The 26,476-nt window shown below is 45.9% G+C and overlaps 1 protein-coding gene across 1 annotated transcript; it reads left to right on the forward strand.

Annotated features, from left to right (window-relative positions):
- The first annotated feature begins 40 nt into the window (after window positions 1–40).
- LOC120852616 (beta-1,3-galactosyl-O-glycosyl-glycoprotein beta-1,6-N-acetylglucosaminyltransferase 4) lies at window positions 41–26,263 on the forward strand. Its single transcript, XM_040225948.1, has 2 exons — window positions 41–182; window positions 24,562–26,263. Exon 2 carries the CDS (start codon window positions 24,563–24,565, stop codon window positions 25,925–25,927), a length of 1,365 nt encoding a protein of 454 aa, XP_040081882.1. The 5' UTR covers window positions 41–182; window position 24,562; the 3' UTR covers window positions 25,928–26,263.
- The last annotated feature ends 213 nt before the right edge of the window (window positions 26,264–26,476 follow it).

Genomic DNA, 26,476 nt, shown 5'->3' on the forward strand with positions numbered 1-26,476 from the left:
CCAGCCGGGCGCGCCGAGGAGGTGGCGGCGGAGGACGAGGAGGAGGCGAGAGCCCGGAGCCAGCGGCTGCCGCCGCCGCCGCCGCCGAGGGGCCGGGATCCCGAAGCGCAGCTCGCGGCCGGGCCGGAGCGACTCGTCCACCCGCGGGGACTCCGCGCCCGGGGCTCCCCCGCTCCCTTTTCGTAAGTCCACTCGGCCACGCAGGCCGGCGAGGAACGCTCGGGGCCAGCGTGCGGGGGCTCCTGGCCCAGCCGCGGCTGCCCGGGACCCCTTCCTCACGACTTTCACTTCCCCGCCGGGGAGAACTTGGGCGCCGCGTCCCTCGCTCGGTGGGGGAGGGAGAGGTAGGAAGGAAGGGGTCGGCCCGGGGCAGCCGCCGCGCGAGCCTAGCTGAGCCCTGGCCGGGCTGCGCGCCCTCGTTGACTCGGGCCCCTGCCGGCGGCCGGACGCCGGAAAGTTCTCCGAGGCCGGCCGGCTGCGGGGCGGTCCGCGCGCGTCTGCCTGAGGCTGCCCTGCAGAGACGCGGCCGTGGTGCCCGCATCCCGGGCTCCCGGGGCCGGGCAGGGCCGGTCTGGGAGGCCGGGAGCCGCCGGGCGCACCCGTACCTGGGTTTCGTCCCGGGCTCTCCCCGAGCGGTGAGGACGCGGCTCCCCGACGCTCCCCTTCCCGGACTGGGGTCCTGCGGTCTCGCTCCTCCCGGCCACCGAGAGCCGCCCAGGTGAGGGGCGAGGGGCGGGTCCGCGAGGGACCTGCGGAGCCGGGGGCCGGACGCGCGCTGCGCCGCGCCATCGCCAGCCTCTCCGCAGCCCCGGACCCGCGGCGCCGAGCCGCGCTGCCCGGGGGCGGCGGAGGCGAGGGGGCGGGCGCGGGACGCGGCGCGCGGGAATGGGCTCCTGGCGCGGCTTCTCCTTTAGGACCAGGTGGGAGTGCGCGTCTTTCAGTAGGTCGCGGATTAGAAGCTGCGGAGCGGTCCTCCCCGCCGCGCCTGCCGCTGGGACGAGCTTCTGCGCTTTTTACGGTCAAGTTTTCGTACCGCAGAGCTTGGCCCGGATCGTCCCCTTGTGAGGTGGCAGCACCTCCTCCATCGAGCTGGGAGCCTCCGAGGATCTGAGCCAAGAGATCTGGGCTCTCGAGTCAGTTTAGCATCTTCACGTAGGCTAACAGTGCGAGCGGATGGATACTGTATGTGCATTTCAGAACTGAGCTGTCCTGCCTTGGTGAGGTGTTCCTTGTGGTTGTAGTGGGGACCGTGTTTTCCTCTCGGTGGAAAAGGGAGAGGTGACCTTCGCCCTTAGGCACTTGGCGTTCCCTCTTCTCGTCCTTTAAACTGAAAAGAGGCAAACCAGATTTAGGGAGTTGGGAATGACATTCAGTGATATTAAATTAAATGTTCATGTGGTTTGGTAGATAGAAGTCACCTCTTCTGGTTTTACAGAAGCATGCCTTTATTGAACCACCTATCAGTTTAAGACAATCTAGAACCTAGCCGTCAGTTTTAACAGGTTTTGTTGATGGCGTCTTGAGGAAGTAAAATCTTTAGAAGTCAGGAGGTTACTGCAGAGAGCAGTTCCTCTGTTGCACTTTCTAAGAATCAATTCTCGGTGAGAAATGATCGATTAAGCTGCTGTTGAATCGTATCATGCTTGTATTTGCAGAGAAACAGTATCCAAAGAATCAGGTTGTGTGGCACTGAGCGAAAGGAGGATTTCCTTTGGGGGCGGGAAGTGGGGACAACTGTAAATTTGTCTCCTTTGAGAGGCACATTTACTGAATGCCACAAGGTCTGCGCAGAGGGAGGTAAGAGTGAATGGCAGTAAGTCAAGGTGGGCGCTTGGCATCACACTAAGTTCCCTCAGGATAGGTGGGCAGTCAGTAGTTATCATACTGACTTTGCATGAGCTCACTTGGGCGGGCGGGGGCAGGTGGAGCTGTAGTGATGTCCAGTTCCTGGTCCCCTGAGAATGATGACAGAAACCATAGAAGCCGCACTGTTCACCATCTACTGAAACAGTGTTTTGAAGCCCACGTGACAGTGAAATTTGAGGTTTTACTTTGTAGATCATGGAATGGTAAGGAGGAACGTAGATGGAAACCCTGAAAGAGAGCTGCACTGTAGCTCAGAGCGGCCCCTGGAATGTGACTGCTCAGTATGATTTGGTGCCCTGGGCCTCATCATAGCCCCACATACTGAAAGTAAAACTGTGATGGCTAAAACTTTGATTATGAGGTAAAACTGATTTCCTTTTTTGGCTTAGATGCAGGAAGAAGGCAATAAGATCGTAAGGGTTGTGTGATGTGAGGTTGAAAAGCTAATCCGTCCAAATTCAGTGAGCCCTTACTGTGTGCCAGGCCCATATTGGGGTGCAGTGGGACAGATGCAGCTCACTGATCTGGGGGAGGCAGGAAGCCTTCTTGGGGAGATTTGAGGTGGACCTGATGGATGAGTGGGATTCTCAGGTGGCTGAGTGGTAAAGAACCCACCTGCCAAGGCAGGCAACACAGGAGACCTGGGTTCAATCCCTGGGTTGGGAAGATCCCCTGAAGGAGGAAATGGTAACCCACTCCAGTATTCTTGCCTGGAAAATTCCATGGGCAGAGCCTGGCAGGCCACAGTCCCTGGGGTCGCAAAGAGTTGGATACAATTGAATGACTAAGCACACAATCACTGTGGTCTGATGGATGGTAGAAGGCACATAACTAAGCTGTAATAGGTTAAAAACAGTCTGATTATGCTGCCATTCTACTATCAAACTCATAAAACATAAACCTTCACCATCTACTGAAATGACGTTTGGAAGCCCACATGACCGTGAAATTTGAAGTTTTACTTTGTAGATCGTGGAAATTTAATAATGAGGGGGAACATAGATGGAAACCATGAAAGAGAGCTGCACTGTAGCTCAGAGTGGCCCCTGGAATGTGACTGCTGAGAGTCCCTGGCTCTGACCCTTCCACTGCCCAGCTTGTGACCTTGCACACGTTTCCTTACCTTTCTGCCCTGGTTTTCTGGTCTCTGAAATGGCCCCACGTCGGAGGGGTGTGTGTGTTCTGTTCCTGCTCAGGGGCTGTGGGGAGGATTGCCTGTGGCCATGAGGTGTGCACAAAGTAGGCATGTGTGCATTGTGTGTGCACAACACTTGTGTGTACCTCATCTTTATACAGTGTGTGCCTGTGTGCATTGTACCTGGTGCATAATGAATGCTCGGTAAGCCTTAGAGCGGGTGGTTTTATGATGATGATCTCATTCCCATCATTTCCTGATGAAGAATCGGAGACTCAGAATTTTGAGATCCTGTCCCAAGTCCAAAGAGCCCAACAGCGGTGGAAGTTAAGGCCAGGATCCCATTTGCCTGACTCACAGGCAGGATCACTTCCCCTTAGCATGTCAACAAGTGTCACGAGCTGGATGCTGCATGAAATTCATAAAAGGATCTGGTCACTGCTTGTCAGAATGCAAGAAGCAGAGCGGATAATAACAATGTCAAGGCTTACAGACTTTTCCCAAGCAATTTAGAGATATATGTTTTGTATTAATTTGCATTGCTTTGCACGTCATTTTATATGCATTTTCACATGCTGGTTATTTACCAAGTGGGATCTACAGGCTGAAGCTTCACATATATAAGATTAAATTATATTAATCAAGAGTTGAATGCAGCTGCTTCAAAACCTAGTGGGCCCCCAGGCATAGTGTGCTCAGTGTGGATTTTAAGGGAAAGGATTGGGTCAATATTTACTATTTTAGAAGATATGGGAAACCAGAAACCAGATACCATTTGGTAAAAGCAGGTCACATCTTAATATGTAGTGAAGCTTGATTTGCTGAACACAATAGAAAATTAAGGAAAAATAGAAGGCCAGAGGGAAACTGCCTATTATATAAAAAATGCCAGAAATGGAAGCAGAAGTCTGCTTTGTGAAGCTGAACTAAGAAACACTAAGGGTCAGAAAGCAAAGGTGGAACTTCTGCTAAACAATGAGGGTTTAAAAGGAGCATATTCTTAAATATAAATGTGTGGCGTTTCAAAACCAGTAAATTCTCCCTAATTTGGACTTAGCAGAAAACAGGCCATTATGTCTTAGTAAAATCTTAGAAATATATATATTGTGAAAACAATGATGTTGTTCCTTAGAGCACTGGTTCTCAAAGTGTAATCCGTGGACAAGCTGCACCAGCGCCACCTGGGAACTTGTTAGAAATGAAGATTCTTCAGCCATCAGACCGGCTGAATCAGAACCTCTGCCAATGGGGCCCAGTAAACCTATGATTTAATATTTGGAGCCAGCTTTCATGCCTCTTTGTTTTTTCCCTTCTTTGGTCTTAGCCTTCCGTTTCCTCCTGTGATCACTAGCTCACTGTGCTGCTTACTTTTCCATCAGACAGTGTCCTGGTAGAGGGTGGTACTCAGACACAGACCCATTCATTCCTCTGTCCCACAGTCTACGCTGATGGAAAATGGTAAGATCCCTTTAGGCTCTAACGTTCTACAGCTTGTGGTTTTCATGTTGCCCAGGATTATACTGGTTTGGTTTCTGGTTTGGTTTTTCTGCCTTTTAAAAATCTTTTGGCAGTCTTGTACCAAACAAACTGTGACTCCTCCTGAATATACAGTCAGCCAGAACCCTGAACCATTCTCTTCAGATGCTTCTGTGAAATCACGTTTCTCCATCTGGTACGATGCAGTTAATTTCGTGGACCTGACTGTTAGCCTTTGTACTTACCTCTGTTCAGTTTCATCTTACTAGACCCAAGTCTGCCCAGATCTGTTTGGGTCCTTCTGTCCTTTTTCACGTGAACTTTTGAGCCCTCTGCTGATCTCTCTGCTGGTGTCCTGGCCCGAGGAAGTAATAACAACAGGAACATCTTGGTTAGCGGCCTTTGTCACAGTTAATGAGGCTTAAAAATTGGCGTCTTCGTGGACCCTGGGGGGGGCCTAAAATCGGAAGAATGCTTGTCATCAGCCCCATTGGTGTTTGCATTTAAATTACTGCTGTTTGGAAGTGCCCCTGGCATGGTTTCTCCACGTGAGGCATGTTTCCCAGATCCTTCCTGAGTGCCCTACCCCCCGACACGGTTCAGTCTCCCTAGTACATTGGGCTGGAGCAGTTGGTCTCTGACAATTGCTTTTCCCTCCCTATTATGTTTATACCATCAGCATCTTGGTTTTTTGCGTAGGTGACCCAAGGTAAGTTTCAGCTTGTTAATGGTCAGATTAAGGTGAATTCAGAAATTTTCAACTAATGGGAAGCAAAAAAATGTGCCTTGTCACTTCTCTCTGCTTCAGGACCCTAGCCATCCAGGCTCTAGAATTCAAATATTTTGTGGTCAAGTCTGTATTTTGTTGGGAGATTAGGGTTATTTAATTTTTTTAATGTGAAATTTTACTCATATATGATTCTTAAAGGAGTACACTTAAATAATATAATCACACACACAAAAAGTTTTAAAAGTCAGAAAGCAAAGCAGAACAGTTTTATAGCGAGAATGCTTTTGAGCCATGGTTGCTAGAGCGTGAAAAAATGCCTGGACTCCTGCCCTCCCACATTCATGGTCCTTCATGATCATTCATGATCTTTATCCAGTCCAAGTGGCTCGGATGGTAAAGAATCCACCTGCAATGCAGGAGACTCGGGTTCCATCCCTGGTTGGAGAAGATTCCCTGGAGAAGGAAATGGCAACCCACTCCAGTATTCTTGCCTGGGAAATCCCATGGATAGAGGAGCCTGGCGGGCTTGAATCCATGGGGTTGCAAAGACTCGGACACCACTAAGCGACTAGCACTTTATGCAGTCCTACTGCAGCCCTCTCCCACCTCCATCATGCTGCTTTGAAAGACCAGCTGTAAACCAAACTGCAAAAAATCCCAGTAAAATCCAAGCCTACTTTCCTCCTCCAGGATGCTACCAAACCTTTTTTGATGTGACATTCAAGGTTAGCATGGCAAAGAAAAAAAAAAAAAAGTGCTGGGTGATAAGGGAACTATTTGTAATCTCTAGGAAATCTCCATGATATCCTGTACTTCTGCCTCTTTGATTGCTTTTCCTTCTTCCTACCCTCCTTGTTGTTTTTCCAGTGTAGTTCAGGGGAAAACAGATAAGGTTGTCACTTTGAAGGAAGGCTTCCTGGCTGTGCTCAGACTCAGGTCTGTCAGCGGTCTGCTCCTGGATAAAGGTTCTGCAGAACCTTGGAAACCTTGTTTTCCAATCCTGTTTCTGTAGACCTTGGTATTTCTCCTACCAGAACAGCCTATGGCAGAACTCGTTCAGATGGCAGCAGAGGGCAAGCCCAGGATCAGCAAGAACAAGGCGTGGCACAGCCCCTGTGTTCCCTTTCTCTTCCTCCTCCTTCTCTGCATCGCTGCGGTGTGGCTGGAATATTTGCACTGTGGCATCCTTGCCCCACGCCCCCACGTTCCTTCTGGGGGCAGCAAGGAGGGCTTTCTCTGCCAGCCATCCTCTTCCCCAGGTTCTCCCTTCCTTCAACCCGTCCAGCCACAGCCTGCCCTACTCTCAGGCAGAAGCAGAGAGATGTCAAAGCTGATGGGTTGGGAGAGAGAGGCGGAGTGATACACAAGGTAGGTACAAAGTAAGTCGCAAAGGCTGGATCGTGGAAAAATACTGCCAGGGTGATGTGGAGATTGTGGAACTGGAGGAAGGGATGTGGAACCAGAGGAGGGATGCGAAGGAAAAGCGAAAATGTGAGTGTCACTCCGTCGTGTCTGACTCTGCGACCCCATGGACTCTATGTAGGCCACCAGGTTCCTCTGTCCATGGAATTCTCCAGGCAACAATACTAGAGTGGGTAGCCATTCATTTCTCCTGGGGATCTTCCCAACCCAGGGCTCAAACCTCGGTCTGCCGCACCGCAGGCAGATTCTTCACTGTCTGAGGCACCAGGGAAGCCCTGACGTAAGATGAACCCCACAGCAAAAGAATCCCTAAAGAAAAGAGACTTTCTGAATGCTCGCTAGTGACTTACCTTTTCTGGGAGTTTATCTCTAAACAACAAAATTTCAATGTAACAAAACCACTGGGATTCCTCAAATTGTGTTGCCAAGTCTCTCAGAACCTCACTAGTTCTTTCTCTGTGTATTTATTCTGCCAGACAGCGTAGTCTCTAGTTGCATCTCTCCAGGCTCTAACACCATGCCTGCCTGGGACGTAGTAGACACACAGTAAATGTTTGCTGGATGGATGGGCAGCCAGTGAAAGGGAATAGAAATAGGATATATAAAAATAAAGACGTGTAAATTATGAGGACAAGTGAAAGCAAAGCCATGAACTAATATCTGTTCACTCATGTCCGCAGCAGCAGCATTCACGGTTGCCAAAAGGTAGGAGAAATGCAAGTGTCCATAAACAGACACTTTCCACAAATGGAGGAACAAAATGTGGTTTTGTGCATCCAAGGAAATACTATGCAGCCTTAAAAGGAAGGAAATTTTCACATGCTCTGTATCGTGAGTGAACCTTGAAGGCTTGGTGTTAAGTGAGATAAACCAGCCATGAAGTGACATATTGCATGATTCCTCTAAAACAAGGTCCTTAGAGTAGTCGAATTCACAGGAAGATGAGCTAGAATGGCGGTTGCCAGGGGCCATGGAGAGGGGCGTGTTTAGTGTTTGATGGACACAGAGTTTCACTTGGGGAAGATGATGTTTTGCAGATGAGTACTGGTGATGGTTGTACAGCAGTGTAAATGTGCTTAATGCCACTGAACCATAGCAAACGAAGCAACTGACAATTAATCTCAAAAATATACAAGCAGCTCATGCAGTTCAATACCAGAAAAATAAACGACCCAATCAAAAAATGGGCCAAAGAACTAAACAAGCATTTCTCCCAGAAGACATACAGATAGCTAACAAACACATGAAAAAATGCTCAACATCACTCATTATCAGAGAAATGCAAATCAAAACCACAATGAGGTACCATCTCACACCGGTCAGAATGGCTGCTGTCAAAAAGTCTACAAGCAATTAATGCTGGAGAGGGTGTGGAGAAAAGGGAACCCTCTTATACTGTTGGTGGGAATGCAGGCTAGTACAGCCACTGTAGAGAACAGGGTGGAGATTCCTTTAAAATCTGGAAATAGAACTACCATATGACCAGCAATCCCACTGCTGGGCATACACACCGAGGAAACCAGAACTGAAAGAGACACGTGTACCCCAGTGTTCATCGCAGCACTGTTTATAATAGCCAGGACATGGAAGCAACCTAGATGTCCATCAGCAGATGAATGGATAAGAAAGCTGTGGTACATATACAAATGGAGTATTCCTCAGCCTTAAAAAGAATACATTTGAATCAGTTCTAATGAGGTGGATGAAACTGGAGCCTATTATACAGAGTGAAGTAATCCAGAAAGAAAAACACTTATACAGTATATTAACTCATGTATGTGAAATTTAGAAAGATGGTAATGACAATCTTATATGCAAGACAGCAAAATAGACACAGATGTATAGAACAGATTTTTTTGGATCCTGTGGGAGAAGGTGAGGGTGGGATGATTTAAGAGAATAGCACTGAAACATGTATATTATCATATGTGAAATAGATCACCAGTCCAGGTTCAATGCACGGAACAGGGTGCTCAGGGCTCGTGCACTGGGACAGCTCTGAGGGATGGGATGGGGAGGGAGGTGGGAGGGGGCTTCAGGATGGGGAGCACATGTCCACCCATGGCGGATTCTTGTCAATGTATGGCAGAAACCACCACAATATTGTAAAGTAATTAGCCTCCAATTAAAATTAATTAATTAAAAGAAAAAGAAAAAAAAGAAAGAAACGTGGATAGAGAACAGACTTACGGACATGGGGAGAGGAGAGGAGAGGGTGAGATGTATGGAGAAAGTAACATGGAAACTGACATTACCATATGTAAAATAGACAGCCCACAGGAATGTGCTGTATGGCTCAGGAAGCTCAAACAGGGGCTCTGCATCAACCTAGAGGGGTGGGGTGGGGAGGGAGGTGGGAACGAGGTTCAGGAGGGAGGGGACATATGTATACCTATGGCTGATTCAGGTTGAGGTTTGACAGAAAACAGCAAAATTCTGTAGAACAATTATCCTTCAACTTAAAAAAAATTTTTTTAAGAGAAAAAGAAAAATGGTTGAAATTTTAACCATGAATCCATCCATGTCCATCTACCTCTCCAGCCAGCCAGCTACCCATCTTTCCATCCATCTATCCAGCCACTCACCCACCCATGACCTCGCCAACATTTATGGGACAGCTTTGCTAGGATAGGCTAAGGAACAAGACTTTTTAACACTACTGATTTTTTTTTAATGGTTTTCTCAAATGGCACCCATTGGCTTTTCCTGCCAAAATATACCCAGTGCATGAGTTGAGTTGGTCATCACTGTATTCATGGGAGTGAGCGCCCCTGACCCTCTTTCACAGATGAGGAGGCAAAGTTCTAACGAGATTAGTGACCTCTTGTCAGTGCAGTTTAGGACTTCAATTTAGAAACCTTGCCTTTAAATTCCAAACCTTAATGCTATACACAAATAAAGCAGGAGGGTGAGATGGAGGCAGCTGAGGGTATAGCAGAGAGGAGAGGAAGGGGAGCATGCAAGAGGAGGAGGGAAGAACCGCTGGACACACTTCACCCTCCATGGTGCTGATACTCTGTTTCTTGACATACAACAAGCTTGTTGCAAAACATGCTCTCACAAAGACAGCCAACCTGCAAGGTGACCTTCAGAGATCCAAGAGGGGCTATGCTGTAAGCTGAAGAGAGCTTAGCTGAGGCCTGGTGAGCAGACTGCTCAGTTCATGCCAATATCAGAGTTAAATTGGTAATTCTGAGAGTTTGCTTTTCTTCAGAGGTTTATCTAAAGCCACCATTTGCCTCTAAATCCAAACAGATGAGAATTTCAGCCTCATGTGAGACACATTTGTGCTTGCCTGTGTATACGATTATACTATTGTTCAAGTGGACACTTTAACCTGGTTTCAATTTAAGCTTGATTCGTGTGTGTGTGAAGCATTACCATTTTCATATGTTCTTTGAAAGTTGCACCTTTGCAAATTTGCTTACACATATAAAGGCTTATTTTTCTAACATAATAAAACTGTAGGGTGGGTGGTTGCTGCTGGTTGCATGGTTTGAGGATTTGGGGGCCGCGGTTGCTAGTATCCTCTTGGCCTGTTCATGGTCCCAAGGTGGTTGCTACCGTACGAACCATCATGTCAGAATTCCAAGCGGAAAAGTGGATGAATGGGGAAGGAAAGCCACACTGGCATGCCATCTGTCCTGAATCAGGCTCATCTAAGAGCTTTCGCAGACACCACACACTATGTCATTGACTGCTTCTCTACAGTGGAGTCTGGGGAAAAGTCTTTTAGAGGGGTATGGTTCTACTGTCAACAATATAGAGATTCTCTTATAAAGGGAGGGTGGATGTTGGGAGGCAACGGCCATCTTTACCAGAGCAATACCTGTTAATACAATCCTTCCCTACCAGATCTGTTTCTGAATTTCATCCCACTGAACCCTGTCTGTTCTGGCCACACTGTTTCGGTGGTTGTAACATTATAATCCACTTGGAGACCTCAAGAGTCTGATTTCTACTTTTGCATTCTATTGAGTTGGCATATAAGTTTGCTGAGATACTTAGTTTTTAACTAAATAATCTTTAAAATTTTTATTATATTAGCCCCAAATAAAACCTCCATGTTGAGACCTGTTATCTTAATTAAAGCCATTACTAAAGAATATAACCAGAAAGAAACATTCACAGATATAAAGAACAGACTGTGGCTTACCAGTAGAGAGAGGGAAGGGGGAGGGGCCAGATATGGGTAGAGGATTAAGAGGTACAAGCTGCTATGTATAAAATAAATAGGCTACATGAGTATATTGTACAACACAGGGAATATAGCCAATATTTTATAATAAGTATAAATAGACTATAACCTTTGAAAATTGTGAATCATTGTTTCGTACACCTGAAACTTAACATTATAAATCAACGATACCTCAGTAAAAATAAAAATCATAATAAGAACCATTGCTACAATGCCTCCTTTAGGAGATGCCAGCTGGAGAATTTTCTGAAGTCATTTCTAGATTTGACTTTGGGTAAGACATTTTACACAAAACCTCTGCTTTTGAAGTTACTGTTTTGGCAGAATTTTCCTGAGCCCTGCCGATTTTATTTGTTCCATCCCTTTAAGTTCCTGGATCTTAACTTTATTGTGTCTCTGTGCACACAAGTTCTCAGGACAATACAGATCTTGACTCAGTCATGACAGCCTGACAGTGTTGCCAGCCTAGAATTTTTTAGTGAAAGTGCAGAAGCATATTGAATCTCTGGCTCGGCTCCCCACCACATTGGCGGGACACAGAAGATAAACAAAGGAGCCTTTCTGATGATTTAAAACTGTGTGTGTCTAATCCATTCAAGAAGAGTGTGGCCTGGCCTTAAGCCATATCTGCTGTGCATAACCTTGATTCACATCTGTGGGTCCCTGTGCTGTCTCTGTGTTGTACTTATTTATGAGCATTGGAGATTCTACTTTAAATGCACATGTGGAAATCATAGTTATTGTACCTCTTCAGTTGCTGCATAACCTTTGAGGAATTCATTTTGGCCAGTGTGAAACAGAGTTAGCCATATAGTACCAAATAAGTGCTTCCAGAAATTCCTGGAGTGGGATGGACCCCAGGTACACGCTGGACAGAGAAAGTTTTTTTTTCTTTCTAGCACACTAAACATGCATTTGTTTGTTTAAAGGAGTTAAATGTTTTCCAGTTAAGGTTTTCCTCTTTATAGAAAAAGAAGCCAAAATAAAGCCACATTTTAAAGTTAGAACATAAAGCATAAACTGTGTATTGGTTTGTACTGAGCCAGCTAAGTATGGAAGGCAGAGATGAGAAGAACTAGAGAAAGGAATGTAACTTTGCTGTTTATAAACTTGGGAGATAAAGATTAAGTACATCAATAAACATCTTGTTTGTAACCTTTTATATCTACAAAGAAGGAAATATTTGATTTAAGCTGTTGCCAACAGAGCTAAAATATGAGAGCATAGGTATTTTTGAACCAACCCTCAACCCGGTCCCCAGCCCCAATCTTTTTTTTTTTTACCTTTCTTTCTTCTTATGGAAAAAACCAATGTTTTGCAACATAATGAGGGGCACAAATGGTTATAAAATAAAAACTTCACCCAGTAGGATCATTTCTGGTCCTTTCAACTTCCTACTGCTGCTGCTAAGTTGCTTCAATAGTCTCCAACTCCACGCGACCCCATAGACGGCAGCCTGCCTTCCCTGGGATTCTCTAGGCAAGAACACTGGAGTGTGTTGCCATTTCCTTCTCCAACGCTTGAAAGTGAAAAGTGAAAGTGAAGTCGCTCAGTCATGTCCGACTCTTAGCGACCCCATGGACTGCAGCAAGGACTTCTTAAGTCATATAGCTTTGCCCAGCAGGATACACAAGCAGCTTTTGAGGTTTGCCCTGTGGAGCAGATGAAACAAAGCGCAGAATCCTTGGCTGTCTCCTAATTGGTGTGACTATAAAAAGCTGGCTGAGTTCGGCACTTTTTTGCTCCATTGCTGCAAGCCCAGATTTCTGATGACCTTGAGGGTCGGACGTGAGGTAAATACAGCTTGATTTGGGTTGCTCGTTTCCCATGTGACCTTAAATGACCCTATAAATCTCTCCCAAGCTTGAGAGGAGCCAGCCAAGTTGCTATTTGGAAGAATTATAATGTAAAGAGGTATTTGATAGACTGAGATTCCCATCTAGCATTTTTATTCAGACCTCTGTTCTCACATCTTGTGGGTTAAGTAAACCTTTGTTTAAGAAACATTGTGAGCATAGCCCTTGTACTTGTCAACAGAAGCCTGCTGCCTGTAGAGGAAACTCTCAGTTGTGACATGTTTCCCAGGGACCATAACCAGATCCCCTTTGTATGAAGGGCATCTCGTTGCCGCAGTGAGACGGTTTTAACTGAACGGACAATCCGAGCAACTGAGCCAGGGGAGGCCCTATTCAAGGGTGGGTTTTGTGTACTCAAATTGCTGCAGCTTTCTCAGGACTGCTTTGTCAGTGGTTCCTGGAGATGGCTTTGCTTGCCAGGGATCCTAGAGGGAGTCACTGCAATTTTGTCCTATCTAGAGAATCGCCCTAAAGATAATGAACTCGGGGAAAGTTTATAGCTACTGCAATGCGTGCAGTTACAAAACAGTTCAGCTGGTTGTAACCACGCAGAAGTAGTTCTGTTGGCTCTCCTTGGGTGTCTCTTAAAGGAATTCTTTGGCTCTTGATCTTTCAAAAGATATAGAGCAGACGTAGGGAAAAAATTCTAAGTTTTAAAATTTTAAATTTAACTAGAGTAAATTTTTCTGCCTTTCAAAATCCAAGATAGGTGTATGTCTTCAAGAACAATATGCGTCAGGCATTAACAAAAAAAGAATGTTTTCAGGAAGTGAAAAACAAATAATAATTGAATGTCAGAAAGAAGAGAATAATGAATGTACTATTTTAGAAATATAATGAATGTACTATTTTATAAAACTGGGAAAGAGTCAATATGTTGGTTTCCCAAGAAATCATCCATCTTGTAAAGGTTCTAGTACCTGACTTCTGCATACCACAGTTCTCTTTGCATAGTTATTTCACATGCATGGTGGTATAAGACATTCATAACAGCACTGCTGGGGTGCAAATCCATTATCCTGCTCAACACCTGGGAAATAAAAACTTACCCAAGATTAGATGAGGCTTTCCCAGGTGGCACTGCCTGCCAATGCAGGAGACGCCAGAGATGCAGGTTCGAGCCCTGGGTCGGGAAGAGCCCTTGGAGAAGGAAATGGCAACCCACTCCAGTATTCTTGCCTGGAAAATTCCATGGACAGAAGAGCCTGGTGGGCTACAGTCTCAAAGAGTCAGACACACCTGAGCATGCATGCCTGTGCAGATAAGATTAAATGACTTAACCAGGGTCACTTGAGGCATTTTGCTGGGAGAGCCCAGATGGAACATGAGTCTTCTGAGTTTGTCTTGCTGAGCAGCACTCTGGGCCAGGTAGGTGTGTACTTGGGGCAGGCGGTAGAGTATAAATAAGGCTTGTCCCAGAGACAGACATAAATAAGTTAACTGCTGCTGTGATGAGGGTGGGATTCCCTGGTGGCTCAGAGGGCAAAGAGTCTGCCTCCAATGCTGGATGAGTGTTGAGAAGCAAACAGGAGTATGACATTCAGGAAAGAGATTCGAGAAGGGTGATTAGAGAGGACCAGAGGGAAGAATATTTCTCTTACAACTTGAGGGATATGGAAGGGCCAGTCAGGCCAGGATTCAGGAAAAATGATCCCAACGTGAGAATAGCAAATGCAGAGGTCCTGAGGCAGGAAAGTGCAGAGGTCCCAAGGTAGTGTTCTAGGAACTTGTAGAAAGGCTGGAATTGCTTAGAGCTTAATGAGTGATTAAAAAAAAAAAAAAAGACTGAAGTTAGTTGGAGAGGAAGGCAGGGGCAGGAACTGGCTAGGCCTTCTGGCCATGGAAAGGACTTCTGATTTTAGTTTTGTGTGCAGTGAAACCCAAATGAAGGTGGTGTAGGTGTGGGGAGTGGGGCCAGGCCAGGTGTGTGATCTGACCTGATGGTTTCAAAAGATACCTTTGTCTATAGTACAGAGAGTGGGTTAGAGGGAAAGAAGGTGGGCGAGTAAGGAGGTTACTTCATATACAAGCAAAAGGTGGTGCTGGCCTGGATTAGGGTGGCTCCTGTAGCGTGGAAAGGGATGCGTGGATTCCCCGACCTTTTCGTTGTAGAACCAACAGGGTTCTTCTACTGCCAGGAGACTGAATGGCAGGCTCGCTTTACAGTTACTAGTGTAGGCTCTGAAATCAGCCACCGTTGAAAATCCTGGCTCTTCCACATCCTAGCTCTTCATCCTCTGAAACTCAGTTCCCTAATCTGAAACATGGAGACGATAGTACCTCCCCCACAGGTTTATTGGCTGAAATTCCTAAGAGTGTGAATGGTACTGGCGCTCAGCGTGGACCATTAGACAGATGGGCCTGTGTGCGCGGACGCTGGCAGAACAGCCTCAGCTAAGGGGGCAGGGGAGCCAGGTGGACCCAGTGCCTTCTGAGGGACCTGGCGGGGGGCTGGGGGGCAGCAGACGGCCCCCTCTGCCCAGTCCCTTGAAGAGAAGCAGCTGGAAATACAAAGGCCCATGTAGTGAGGGAAGGTGAGGAGTGAGACACGTCTACTGATAACTAGGCCTCTGCTTCCTCATTTAGAGAAGGAGGCGTTTGGACTCAGATCGCCACTGAAGTCCCTGGCAACTTTAGCTTTTGCTTCTAAGCTTCTTCAGGAATTATGGGATAATTAAAGCAGCTTTTGTGGGAAAGGCCCCACAAAATGTTTCAGTGTTTCTTCCTGTAGAAAAGTATGATGACCTCAGTTAGAAATCCTTATTTTCTAACAGTTCACAGACTCAGTTTAGAATAGGACTCAGTTCAGTTCAGTTCAGTCGCTCAGTCGTGTCCGACTCTTTGCGACCCCATGAATCGCAGCACGGCAGGCCTCCCTGTCCATCACCAACTCCCGGAGTTCACTCAGACTCACGTCCATCGAGTCCGTGATGCCATCCAACCATCTCATCCTCGGTTGTCCCCTTCTCCTCCTGCCCCCAATCCCTCCCAGCATCAGAGTCTTTTCCAGTGAGTCAACTCTTCGCATGAGGTGGCCAAAGTACTGGAGTTTCAGCTTCAGCATCATTCCCTCCAAAGAAATCCCAGGGTTGATCTCCTTCAGAATGGACTGGTTGGATCTCCTTGCAGCCCAAGGGACTCTCAAGAGTCTTCTCCAACACCACAGTTCAAAAGCATCAATTCTTCGGCACTCAGCCTTCTTCACAGTCCAACTCTCACATCCATGCATGACCACAGGAAAAACCATAGCCTTGACTAGACAGACCTTTGTTGGCAGTGTGATGTCTCTGCTTTTTAATATGCTGTCTAGGTTGGTCATAACTTTCCTTCCAAGGAGTAAGCATCTTTTAATTTCATGGCTGCAATCACCATCTGCAGTGATTTTGGAGCCCCCCAAAATAAAGTCTGACACTGTTTCCACGGTTTCCCCATCTATTTCCCATGATGTGATGGGACCAGATGCCATGATCTTAGTTTTCTGAATTTTGAGCTTTAAGCCAACTTTTTCACTCTCCTCTTTCATTTTCATCAAGAGGTTCTTTAGTTCTTCTTCACTTTCTGCTATAAGGGTGGTGTCATCTGCATATCTGAGGTTATTGATATTTCTCCCGGCAATCTTGATTCCAGCTTATGCTTTCTCCAGCCCAGCGTTTCTCATGATGTACTCGGCATATAAGTTAAATAAGTAGGGTGATAATATTCAGCCTTTACATACTCCTTTTCCTATTTGGAACCAGTCTGTTGTTCCATGTCCAGTTCTAACTGTTGCTTCCTGACCTGCATACAGATTTCTCAAGAGGCAGGTCAGGTGGTCTGGTATTCCCATCTCTCTCAGCATTTTCCACAGTTTATTGTGATCCACACAGTCAAAGGCTTTGGCATAGTCAATAAAGCAGAAATAGATGTTTTTATGGAACTCTTGCTTTTTCCATGATCCAGTGGATATTGGCAATTTGATCTCTGGTTCCTCTGCCTTTTCTAAAACCAGCTTGAACAGCAGGAAGTTTACAGTTCATGTATTGCTGAAGCCTGGCTTGGAGAAGTTTGAGCATTACTTTCCTAGCGTGTGAGATAAGTGCAATTGTGTGGTAGTTTGAGCATTCTTTGGCATTGCCTTTCTCTGGGATTGGAATGAAAACTGACCTTTTCCAATCCTGTGGCCACTGCTGAGTTTTCCAAATTTGCTGGCATATTGAGTGCAGCACTTTCATGGCATCATCTTCCAGGATTTGAAATAGCTCAACTGGAATTCCATCACCTCCACTAGCTTTGTTTGTAGTGATGCTTCCTAAGGCCCACTTGACTTCACATTCCAGGATGTCTGGCTCTAGGTGAGTGATCACACCATCGTGATTATCTAGGTCGTGAAGATCTTTTTTTGTACAGTTCTTCTGTGTATTCTTGCCACCTCTTCTTAATCTCTTCTGCTTCTATTAGGTCCATACCATTTCTGTCCTTAATTGAGCCCGTCTTTGCATGGAATGTTCCCTTGGTATCTCTAATTTTCTTGAAGAGATCTCTAGTCTTTCCGATTCTGTTCTTTTCCTCTATTTCTTGTCTCTCCTTGCTTATTCTTTGGAACTTTGCATTCAGATGCTTATATTTTTCCTTTTCTCCTTTGCTTTTTGCTTCTCTTTACCTGCTCACAGCCTGGTAATTACTTGCCTTTTGCAATCATCCTTTTGACTACAAGGAGATCAAACAAGTCAGTCCTAAAGGAAATCAGTCCTGAATATTCATTGGAAGGACTGAAGCTGAAACTCCAATACTTTGGCCCCCTGATGTGAAGAACTGACTCATTGGAAAACACCCTGATGCTGGGAAAGATTGAAGGCAGGAGGAGAAGGGGATGACAGAGGATGAGATGGTTGGATGGCATCACTGACTGATTGGACGTGAGTTTGAGCAAGCTCCGGGAGTTGGTTACGGACAAGTAAGCCTGGCGTTCTGCAGTCCATGGGGTCACAAAGAGTCAGGCATGACTGAGCGACTGAACTGAACTGACTGCGATCGTCCCTCTAGAACAATGATGTAAGGTCATCAGAGCAAAAAAGTGGCCTTCCTGCTCCTTTGCTGACTTCAGGTGCTCTGGGGGCACTGAAGAAATGCATCTAGGCTGTGCCGTCCCTCCTCTCATGGTCTTACTCCATAACTTTCCTTGGGTTTGATGATGAGTATGTCATCAAGGGGAGAATGAGTGGCTTTGTTGAAATCAAGGCTCTGCAGTAGGACAGGATTTCTTTTTTAGTGAACTCATCTTTATATTAGTGTTTTTAAGTAATTCCTCTCTGTAAGAAAGAAACAAAATTCTGACATTTTTGTATCAATAGACTCTTCAAATCTTATTTTTTACACTGACATATAGTGAGTCAAACTTTAAAAATTTATAGGAGGCCTTCCCAAGTGGCACTAGTGGTAAAGAATCCACCTCGCAGTGCAGGGAGATGCAGGAGATAAAGGTTTGATCCCTGGGTCAGGAAGATGCCCTGGCGGAGGAAATGGCAACTTGCTCTCGTATGCTTGCCTGGAAAATTCCATGGTCAGAAGAGCCTTGTGGGCTACAGTCCATGGGGTCACACACACACACACACACACACACACACACACACACACACACACAGAGGGTATATTCACTATGTAGACAGAAATTGCACCCAGAAAAATTTCTAAAATAATTAGGGATTCTCAGAGAACCCAGTTTTTACCACTGGTCACTACAAGAACAAGTGAATCAGTGAATAGTCAGTTACAGGACACAAGAGTAGCTGATGGCAGAATTTCTTAGGGTGAGCTCACTTTCTTCTCCTTTCTCAGATTCCATTGACTGAACCATGGACTAATCTCTTCATCAGCATGTGGACTGACTCCAGCCCCTGGCTGCAGGAACAGAACTTGTTCATCAGCCAGCATTCCTCCAGGCAAATTCTCCATTTAAACAAGCCCTTAAACTACTGGGTGGAAGGTCTCCGGACCTCAAACATGGTTCGATGTTCCAACTTTAAGACAGTTAGATAAGACATAGTAATGAGAAATTTTAACTGAGGAATAAAACTGTTGTGAAAATATTTTTTATTTATATTCCAAAAACCAGCATTGCCTACAGGGCTTGTCCCTGCAGCAAAACTGTCTTGGGGTCAAGTTCCAGCTGAAGCACTTTCTAGCTCTTTATGTTGCTGTTCAGTCACTAAGTTGTGTCTCTTTGTGACCCCATGGACTGCAGCACACTAGGGCTCCCTGTCCATCACCGACTCCCTGAGTTCACCCAAACTCATGTCCGTTGAGTCGGTGATGCCATCCAACCATCTCATCCTCTGCCACCCCCTTCTCCTCCTGCCTTCACTCTTTCCCAGCATCAGGGTCTTTTCCAATGAGTTGGCTCTTCGCATCAGGTGGCCAAAGTATTGGAGCTTCAGCTTCAGCATCAGTCCTTCCAAAGACTATTCAGCACTGATTTCCTTTAGGATTAACTGGTTGGATCTCCTTGCAGTTCAAGGGACTCTCAAGTCTTCCCCAACACCACAGTTCAAAATCATCCCTTCTTCAGTACTAGCTCTTTATAACCTTGGGCAATCTCTTAATCTCCATGTGCCTCCGTTTCCTGTCGTGTTAGAGGGATAGTGGTAGCATCTACCTGGTTGATCCGTGGAGGAAACTGCTGCTGCATGTGAAGTACCCAGAATCAGGTAACAGCTCTTTCCTGAGTGGGTCTACATTAATAGTCATGGTATTGTTAAATTAATAAAGAGCACTACATGGAAGCACTCAGGCATTGATTCTAAAATACTGAATTTATGTCAACACTTTGGGGTAAAATGGGAGCCAGATTGAAAAATAGCTCAATAAGCCATAGGTCTGGGCAGGATCTTTAAAGAACTCAGTGAGTAGTGGTAGTAACAGGAGGAGGAAGGAGGTTGTGGGGGCGCCGAGGAGGAGATGCTGAGGCTGAGAGGGGAGCCACACCAGCGTTCACCAGGGAGCCAGGATCTGGACTGTGCCAAAGCTCCGTGCATTACCTCATTTGGCCTTCAAACCCCTTTAGGTAGTTACTGTTATTTACATCCTTCTACTGATGGGGCAGAGGGGTGGCGGGTAAGGGGCTCGCCTGGGGACCCACACGGGGCCTCCTGCAAGCTGCAGCCAGGCTGTACGGCCAGGACCACGTGTGACCGCCTCTTCTCCTGCTCAGCCTGGAGCAGGAAGGTAACTCTCAGCCGCTCTGTTCTTCCTTCTGCCTTTCCACCTCCTCATGTGGTCAGAAAACTGCAGATCCTTTCCTTCACATTGTCTGCCTATAATTACCTAGTGGATTCTTTTCTTTAAAAAAAACAAAACAAAAAAAACAATCCGTGTACATCCTGTGTAATACTGGGGAAAAAACCAAGATTCAGTCTTCCCAGACAAGCTGGGCACTGGGGGAAAAAAGACCTGGGGCGTGTTCTGAGGGCGTCTGTGGGGACTCCTTTAACCCAGGCTCCCGAACCCTCACAGCGCAGGGAGCGGGGAGCCTTTCCAGTCCCCAGTTTGAGACTCAAGAGGGTCTCAAGAGGGTCACTTGTTCAGTCTTAAAGCTACTGCCACTCCGGGGACTCCAGCCTGGGTCTGGGTGCCCTGAGCCCTCCCATCTGCTCTCTCTTCCCCCAGCTGCTCCCTGTGCGCTCCTGGGAAGGTGTGCGGGTGTGCAGGGAGGGAGCAGGCAGGGGAGGGAGGTGGGGGGCAGAGGCCAGCTCGCCTGCAACGTGGACGGTGGGCCCCGCATTCTCAGTGCCCGAGCTAGACTGCATTCACCATTTTTCTTCCCTGGTTATTTTCCCTTCCCCTTCCTGCCCCTATGAGGAGGCAGGTACTGCAGTGACAGCCCTGGGTTTTAAATTGCCGATGAAGGAGAGGTCATTGAAGAGCTGCTAATGGCTGTGGCCGTTTCACCCTGAAGGCAATTATAAGCACTTAGCTGGGGTGTGCTTTGGAGTGCCTGCTGTTTCCTTTAAGACTGTGAACCATGCCTGGGAGGGCAGGGGGAAATAAGATGGCTTGGGAAGAATGCTTTATTCCTCGTCCCTGTTGGGGTTTTATTGAATTATCCAGATAGAACTCATTTGATGCAGCGGTCAACCTTCGTTGCCATTTCCTTCTGCGTCATCACGAGGCCCTTGCACCCGTGTGGTGATAACTCCCCAGCACATCAGCTTCCTCTCCTGCCTGGCTGGGTAGGAAGGAAATACCCCTTCTCCCAGGAGCGGGCAATTATCTGTAATGTAATTATGAGACTACTTCAAGGAAGAGACACATCTACCTGCTCTCTGCCCATGAGCCATTCGGAGGGAAAGAGCAGATGGGGTGCTTGTCGAGGGGGCATGGCTGTGCTGGTTCCCAGGACAGTCTGAGCTGGGCCAGGAGGCCGTGGCTGCCCAGGGGAGGGTCCCAGGGCGCCTGGGGCAGGAGAGGTGGCAGCCCACTGAGAGAAGTCCTATGGGAGCATCCTGGGCCCCGGGTCTGAGCTTTGCCAACCAGAGAGAAAAGTTAATTCTAAAGGAAGACAGGGAGGGAATCCGGGCGGCCCAGAAGCTTGCTTTCTGACTCCTCACATGCCAGGCATTTTTAAGAAGGAGAACTTATCTGTCTCCAGGGTAGCCTTTAACATCAGGGAAGCAAGCAGCCTTCCAGTTCTGTCCTGTCCTAAGTCCTCGTGAAGCATCTTCATCTGCTCACTGTGGCCAAAAATGCCTTTGAAAGCACTCCCTTTCCCAAGTTAGAAGGAACAAGGGGTGGAGGTACAAGCCTTTGGATCAGAAAGAGCTTTTATCAGATCCTGAAAGGGGCTTTCAGCCTCTTCCCAGCTCTGGGGAGAGTCAGCAGGTTATCCCCCCGGGCGCTGAAGCCTTTGCTTTTAATAAGTGTGAGGATGATGGTCAGCAAAGATGTTGTCTGGGCCTGGTAACTGGGAAGGAGAAGAAAGGATGAATTTGAGGGGTATTTGTGAAATGATCATATGGGTGTACAGTAAATGGAAGAGTCAAGTGGCTCTTGCGTTTCAACCTTGAGTCATTGAGTGGATAAATTGAGACGGACAACACAGGAGAGGTGAAGATGTCCTGTTCACTTACGGACTTACTGAAGTGGGGTCCCCAAGGGCTAAGTGGGGATGTCTATCAGGCAATTGGATGTTCATGTCAGAAGCTTGGGCAAGAGGTGGGGGCTGAAGATAAAGACTCTGGCAGTGTCTACATGGAAGGTGAAATTCTGAAAGCAAGGGAAAGTGTTCATGAGAAGAGCAGTAAGCTGAGAATAGGACCCTGGGGAAACCAGAGGAGAGTCTGAGGTGTGGCAGGAGAACACAAACTCTGCAGGGCACTTCACTGTTGATAAATAAGGTGTCATTCTTTAAAGGGAGTAATTCAAGTGAAGGTGGATCAGAGTATGTCATTCCTACAGGAGCTTTTTCAATTAATCTATATAAAATAAATCTACAAAAGTAAATCAGGTTCAAATGTCTTGCTATTTCTTTCTAAGGAAATTGGGTTCAATGATTATGTCCTTGTTCAAGATTTATTGAGATGTATAAGGAAATTCTATGTGGGCTCCTCAGACCTCCCCAGTTCTCAGTATTTGAACCTGCTGGAAGCATTGCTAGGAGCTTGGCCAGCCTTGCTGTCCTCAAGCCTCGGGGTAATACTTTGTGGATTTGCCAATTTCCTGCTGCTTCCCAAATAAGTACATGTAATGCCGGTCCACTCGGTAGCCCATTTTTATCTGATAAAGTAATATAATCATTTTTTAAACATGTTCGTCTATTTGGGTGCAGTAATATAATCATTTTTAACATTCAAATAGTCCAAAAGGCTATCTGGTGAAAAATAAATCCCCTCTCCCCCAGGTCCCAGATTCTTAGTCCTTATGAAAATATTGGCGTTCAGCTGCCTGTTTTTGTCAATAAAGTTTTACTGGCACACAGTCATTTACACACAGTCACGTCCAGTCAGTTTACCCACTATCTGTGGCTGCTTTCCTACTATAGTGGCAGAGTTGAGCAGCTGTGACAGAGAAAGGAAAAGCTTACTGGCGTGTGCTCTTCGTGTGTAGGCTGCTGGGTGTATGTAGTCTTTTTTGGACACACATGTGAGCTCACTCTACACTGTTTTCTGTGTGGTCCTGGGTAGAAATAGGACCAAATAGCATCAAATCTTTCTATTTCATAGTCTGTGGTGTGGACTGTCCCACAGAGGCATGTGCACATTCGTCTCAGCTCGGGTGTGATTAATCACTGTCCTGTAGGACGTCTTAGTGGTTTTCAGTTTTTAGCCTGACCTGCAGGGAACCTTCACACACACGTGAACTCTCTGGATAAGTGCATAAAACTGACAGATTCAGCCAAACTGGCCCCCTACCACATACCCTCAATGAGTCAGATTCTTTTCCTTTTAAGGGCTAAATTGCTAATCCCTGTGAGGAAAAGGGAGCTAACAAAATAAGGGAACTATGCAAGTTTACCACATTGGTGTAATTTGAATAAAATTTTACAATCTCTAATATTTACTATAGCTTCCTTTAGGGTCTGCCCAGTGCTCTTATTTCTGAAACTGACTGTGTTAGTCTACATAGGCCGCTATAATAAAATATCACAGACTGGGTGGCTTATAAACAACAGAAATATATTGCTCACAGTTCTAGTGGCTGGGATGTCTGGGATCAAGACTCCAGCAGATTCCATGCCTGATGAACGCTTGCTTCTTAGCTCACAGATAACAGTCTTCGCACGGTTTTCCTCACATGATGGAAGGGGCAAGGGAGCTAGCTGGCAGGTCTCTTTTATAAGAGCACCTATCCTATGCATTTGGACTTCACCCTCAAGACCTAAAAACTTCCCCCAAAGCCCCACCTCCTGATACAATCAACTTAAATTGGTGATTAGGTTTCAACTTTAATTTGGGGGAGGATCCAGACATTCAGTTTATAGCAGTGGAGTTGAGTGGGCTTTCCCCATTTGACTTCAGATCTAGGTCTAATCAGAATCTGAAGGTAAAAATCAAGATGGGTATTCCTTTTAGCCTCAGATGGGTCGTTTACATTTTCAGTGACCTCTTTGTTGTTGTTATTCAGTCACTCAGTTGTGTCCAACTCTTTGTGACCCTGTGAAATGTGTGCAGCACTCCAGACTTCCCTGGTCTTCACCATCTCCCAGAGTTTGCTCAAACTTATCTCCACTGAGTCGGTGATGCCAGCCAACCATCTCATCCTGTGTCACCCCCTTCTCCTCCTGCCTTCAATCTTGCCCAGCATCAGGGTCTTTTCCAATGAGTCAGCTCTTTGCATCAGGTGGCTAAAGTTTTGGAGCTTCAGCTTCAGCATCAGTCCTTCCAACGAATATTCAGGACTGATTTCCTTTAGGATGGACTGGTTGGATCTCCTTGCTGTCCAAGGGATTCTCAAGAGTCTTCTCCAGCACCACAGCTCAAAAGCATCAATTCTTTGGTGCTCAGATTTCTTTATGGTCAAACTTACATCTGTATATGACTACTAAAAAATCCAGTCTTCTAGACCTCTGTGCAAACCACAGCAATCCTGCAAATATGCTAAGCATAAAATCAGACAATTAAGATACTTAGTACCTATATTTAAGGAGTTAACATTATTTTTCATTCTAATATTTGGTAACCATATCTCTCAAAATTCGATATCTAACAAAGAATACGACAAAATACAACCATTGTACATATTTCCATTTCCTTATTTCTGGATTCTTTAAAGGGCAAGAACACTTATTTAAATCATTTCTGGGCCCAGCATTCTGCCTAGTGTGTGGTAGGCAGCTAGTGGATGTTGGTTGAACTGAGCTAATTTTCTCTTCCTATTTCAACTGAATTGTTCGTTTGTTCTCTTACAGAATGAAGACATTCAAATGTTGTTTTAAATATCACCTACAACAGAAAGTTTTCATCCTGTTTCTAACCCTATGGCTATTCTCCTTGTTGAAGCTCCTAAATGTTCAACGATTCCTCTTCCCTGAACGGGGCATCTACTTGGTTGAGTACTCTTTAAGTACCTCGCCTTTCGTAAGGAACAGATACACCCATGTCAAGAATGAAATCGGATATGAGATTAACTGTTCGGGTGTCTATGAACAGGAGCCTTTGGAAATTGGCAAGAGTCTGGAAATAAGAAGACGAACCATCATCGACTTGGATGATGACGATGTTGTGGCGATCACCAGTGATTGTGAGATTTATCAGGCTCTACGAAGCTACGATGAAAAGCTTGTTTCAGAGGAGGAGAAAAGCTTCCCCATAGCCTATTCTTTGGTTGTTCACAAAGATGCAGTTATGGTTGAAAGGCTAATCCTTGCTATATACAACCAGCACAATATTTATTGCATCCATTATGACCAAAAATCATCAGATACCTTCAAAGTTGCCATGAACAATTTAGCTAAGTGCTTCTCCAATATTTTCATTGCTTCCAAATTAGAGACTGTGCAGTACGCACACATTTCCAGACTCCAGGCTGATTTAAATTGCTTGTCAGACCTCCTCAAGTCTTCAGTTCAGTGGAAATATGTTATCAACCTGTGTGGGCAGGATTTTCCTTTGAAGTCAAACTTCGAATTAGTGTCAGAGTTGAAGAAACTCAACGGATCAAATATGTTAGAGACAGTGAAACCCCCTAGCACTAAGACGGAAAGATTCACTTTTCACCATGAACTCAAACAGGTACCTTATGAATATGTGAAACTACCGACGAGGACGAACATTTCCAAGGAGGCCCCCCCTCATAACATCGAGATATTTGTTGGCAGTGCTTATTTTGTGTTAAGTCGAGCATTCATTAAATATATTTTCAACAACTCCTTTGTTAAAGACTTTTTCGCCTGGTCTAAAGATACATACTCACCTGATGAGCACTTTTGGGCTACCTTAATTCGGGTACCCGGAATCCCTGGGGAGATTTCTAAGACAGCCCAGGATGTGTCTGACCTGCAGAGTAAGACCCGCCTGGTCAAATGGAATTATCTAGAAGGCCTTTTCTATCCCAGTTGTACTGGCTCTCACCTCCGAAGTGTGTGTATCTATGGAGCAGCGGAACTAAGGTGGCTTATGAAATACGGACATTGGTTTGCTAATAAATTTGATTCTAAGGTGGACCCCGTCTTGATTAAATGCTTGGCAGAAAAGCTTGAAGAGCAGCAGAGAAAGTGGATCACACTGTCTTCAGCAAAGTTATTTACGGTTAAACCTTCCATAACCACCTCATGATAAAATTGTAATGGAAAAAAAGGTGAAGATGGAATTGCATGCTATACCATGGCCAGTACCATTTGAAAGGGGTCTACAATTCCATGAACAAGGGAAAGTGACCTGGCCTTTGGTGACAACTAGTCTGCAATTGGCTGGGTGTTTTTATGTGTGTTTTCTCTTGTAATCTCACTGAGCTAAGTGGGAGATTTTAAACAGTAATCTGATCTGTATTGAGTTTCTGCTGTATACCAGGCACTTTTTAAAAAAACATACAGGAATTAAATCCAAGTTGTCGTGAGTACAGTTACCCCAGTCACACAGCAATCTTTATATCTTAGGTTCTCCGCATAACAACCAGGGTGCCGTGGAAGAAGTGGTGGAAGGATTACATAACCGTGTTAACCACCAGTTTCAGAGCAGGGTTTAAGCACAGTGACCACACTCCACTTGCCTGTTAATTCAGCTCCTTAGACTCTCCTCGACCATTAGAATATTAGAGAGACTGTACTACCTCAGAAGAACTCAAAGAATTGGTCAATTTCCTACTTGCCAAAGCGTAACTTACCT

This window comes from Oryx dammah, unplaced genomic scaffold (genome assembly GCF_014754425.2).
Source record: "Oryx dammah isolate SB20612 unplaced genomic scaffold, SCBI_Odam_1.1 HiC_scaffold_26, whole genome shotgun sequence".
In the NCBI taxonomy this organism is placed as follows: domain Eukaryota; kingdom Metazoa; phylum Chordata; class Mammalia; order Artiodactyla; family Bovidae; genus Oryx; species Oryx dammah.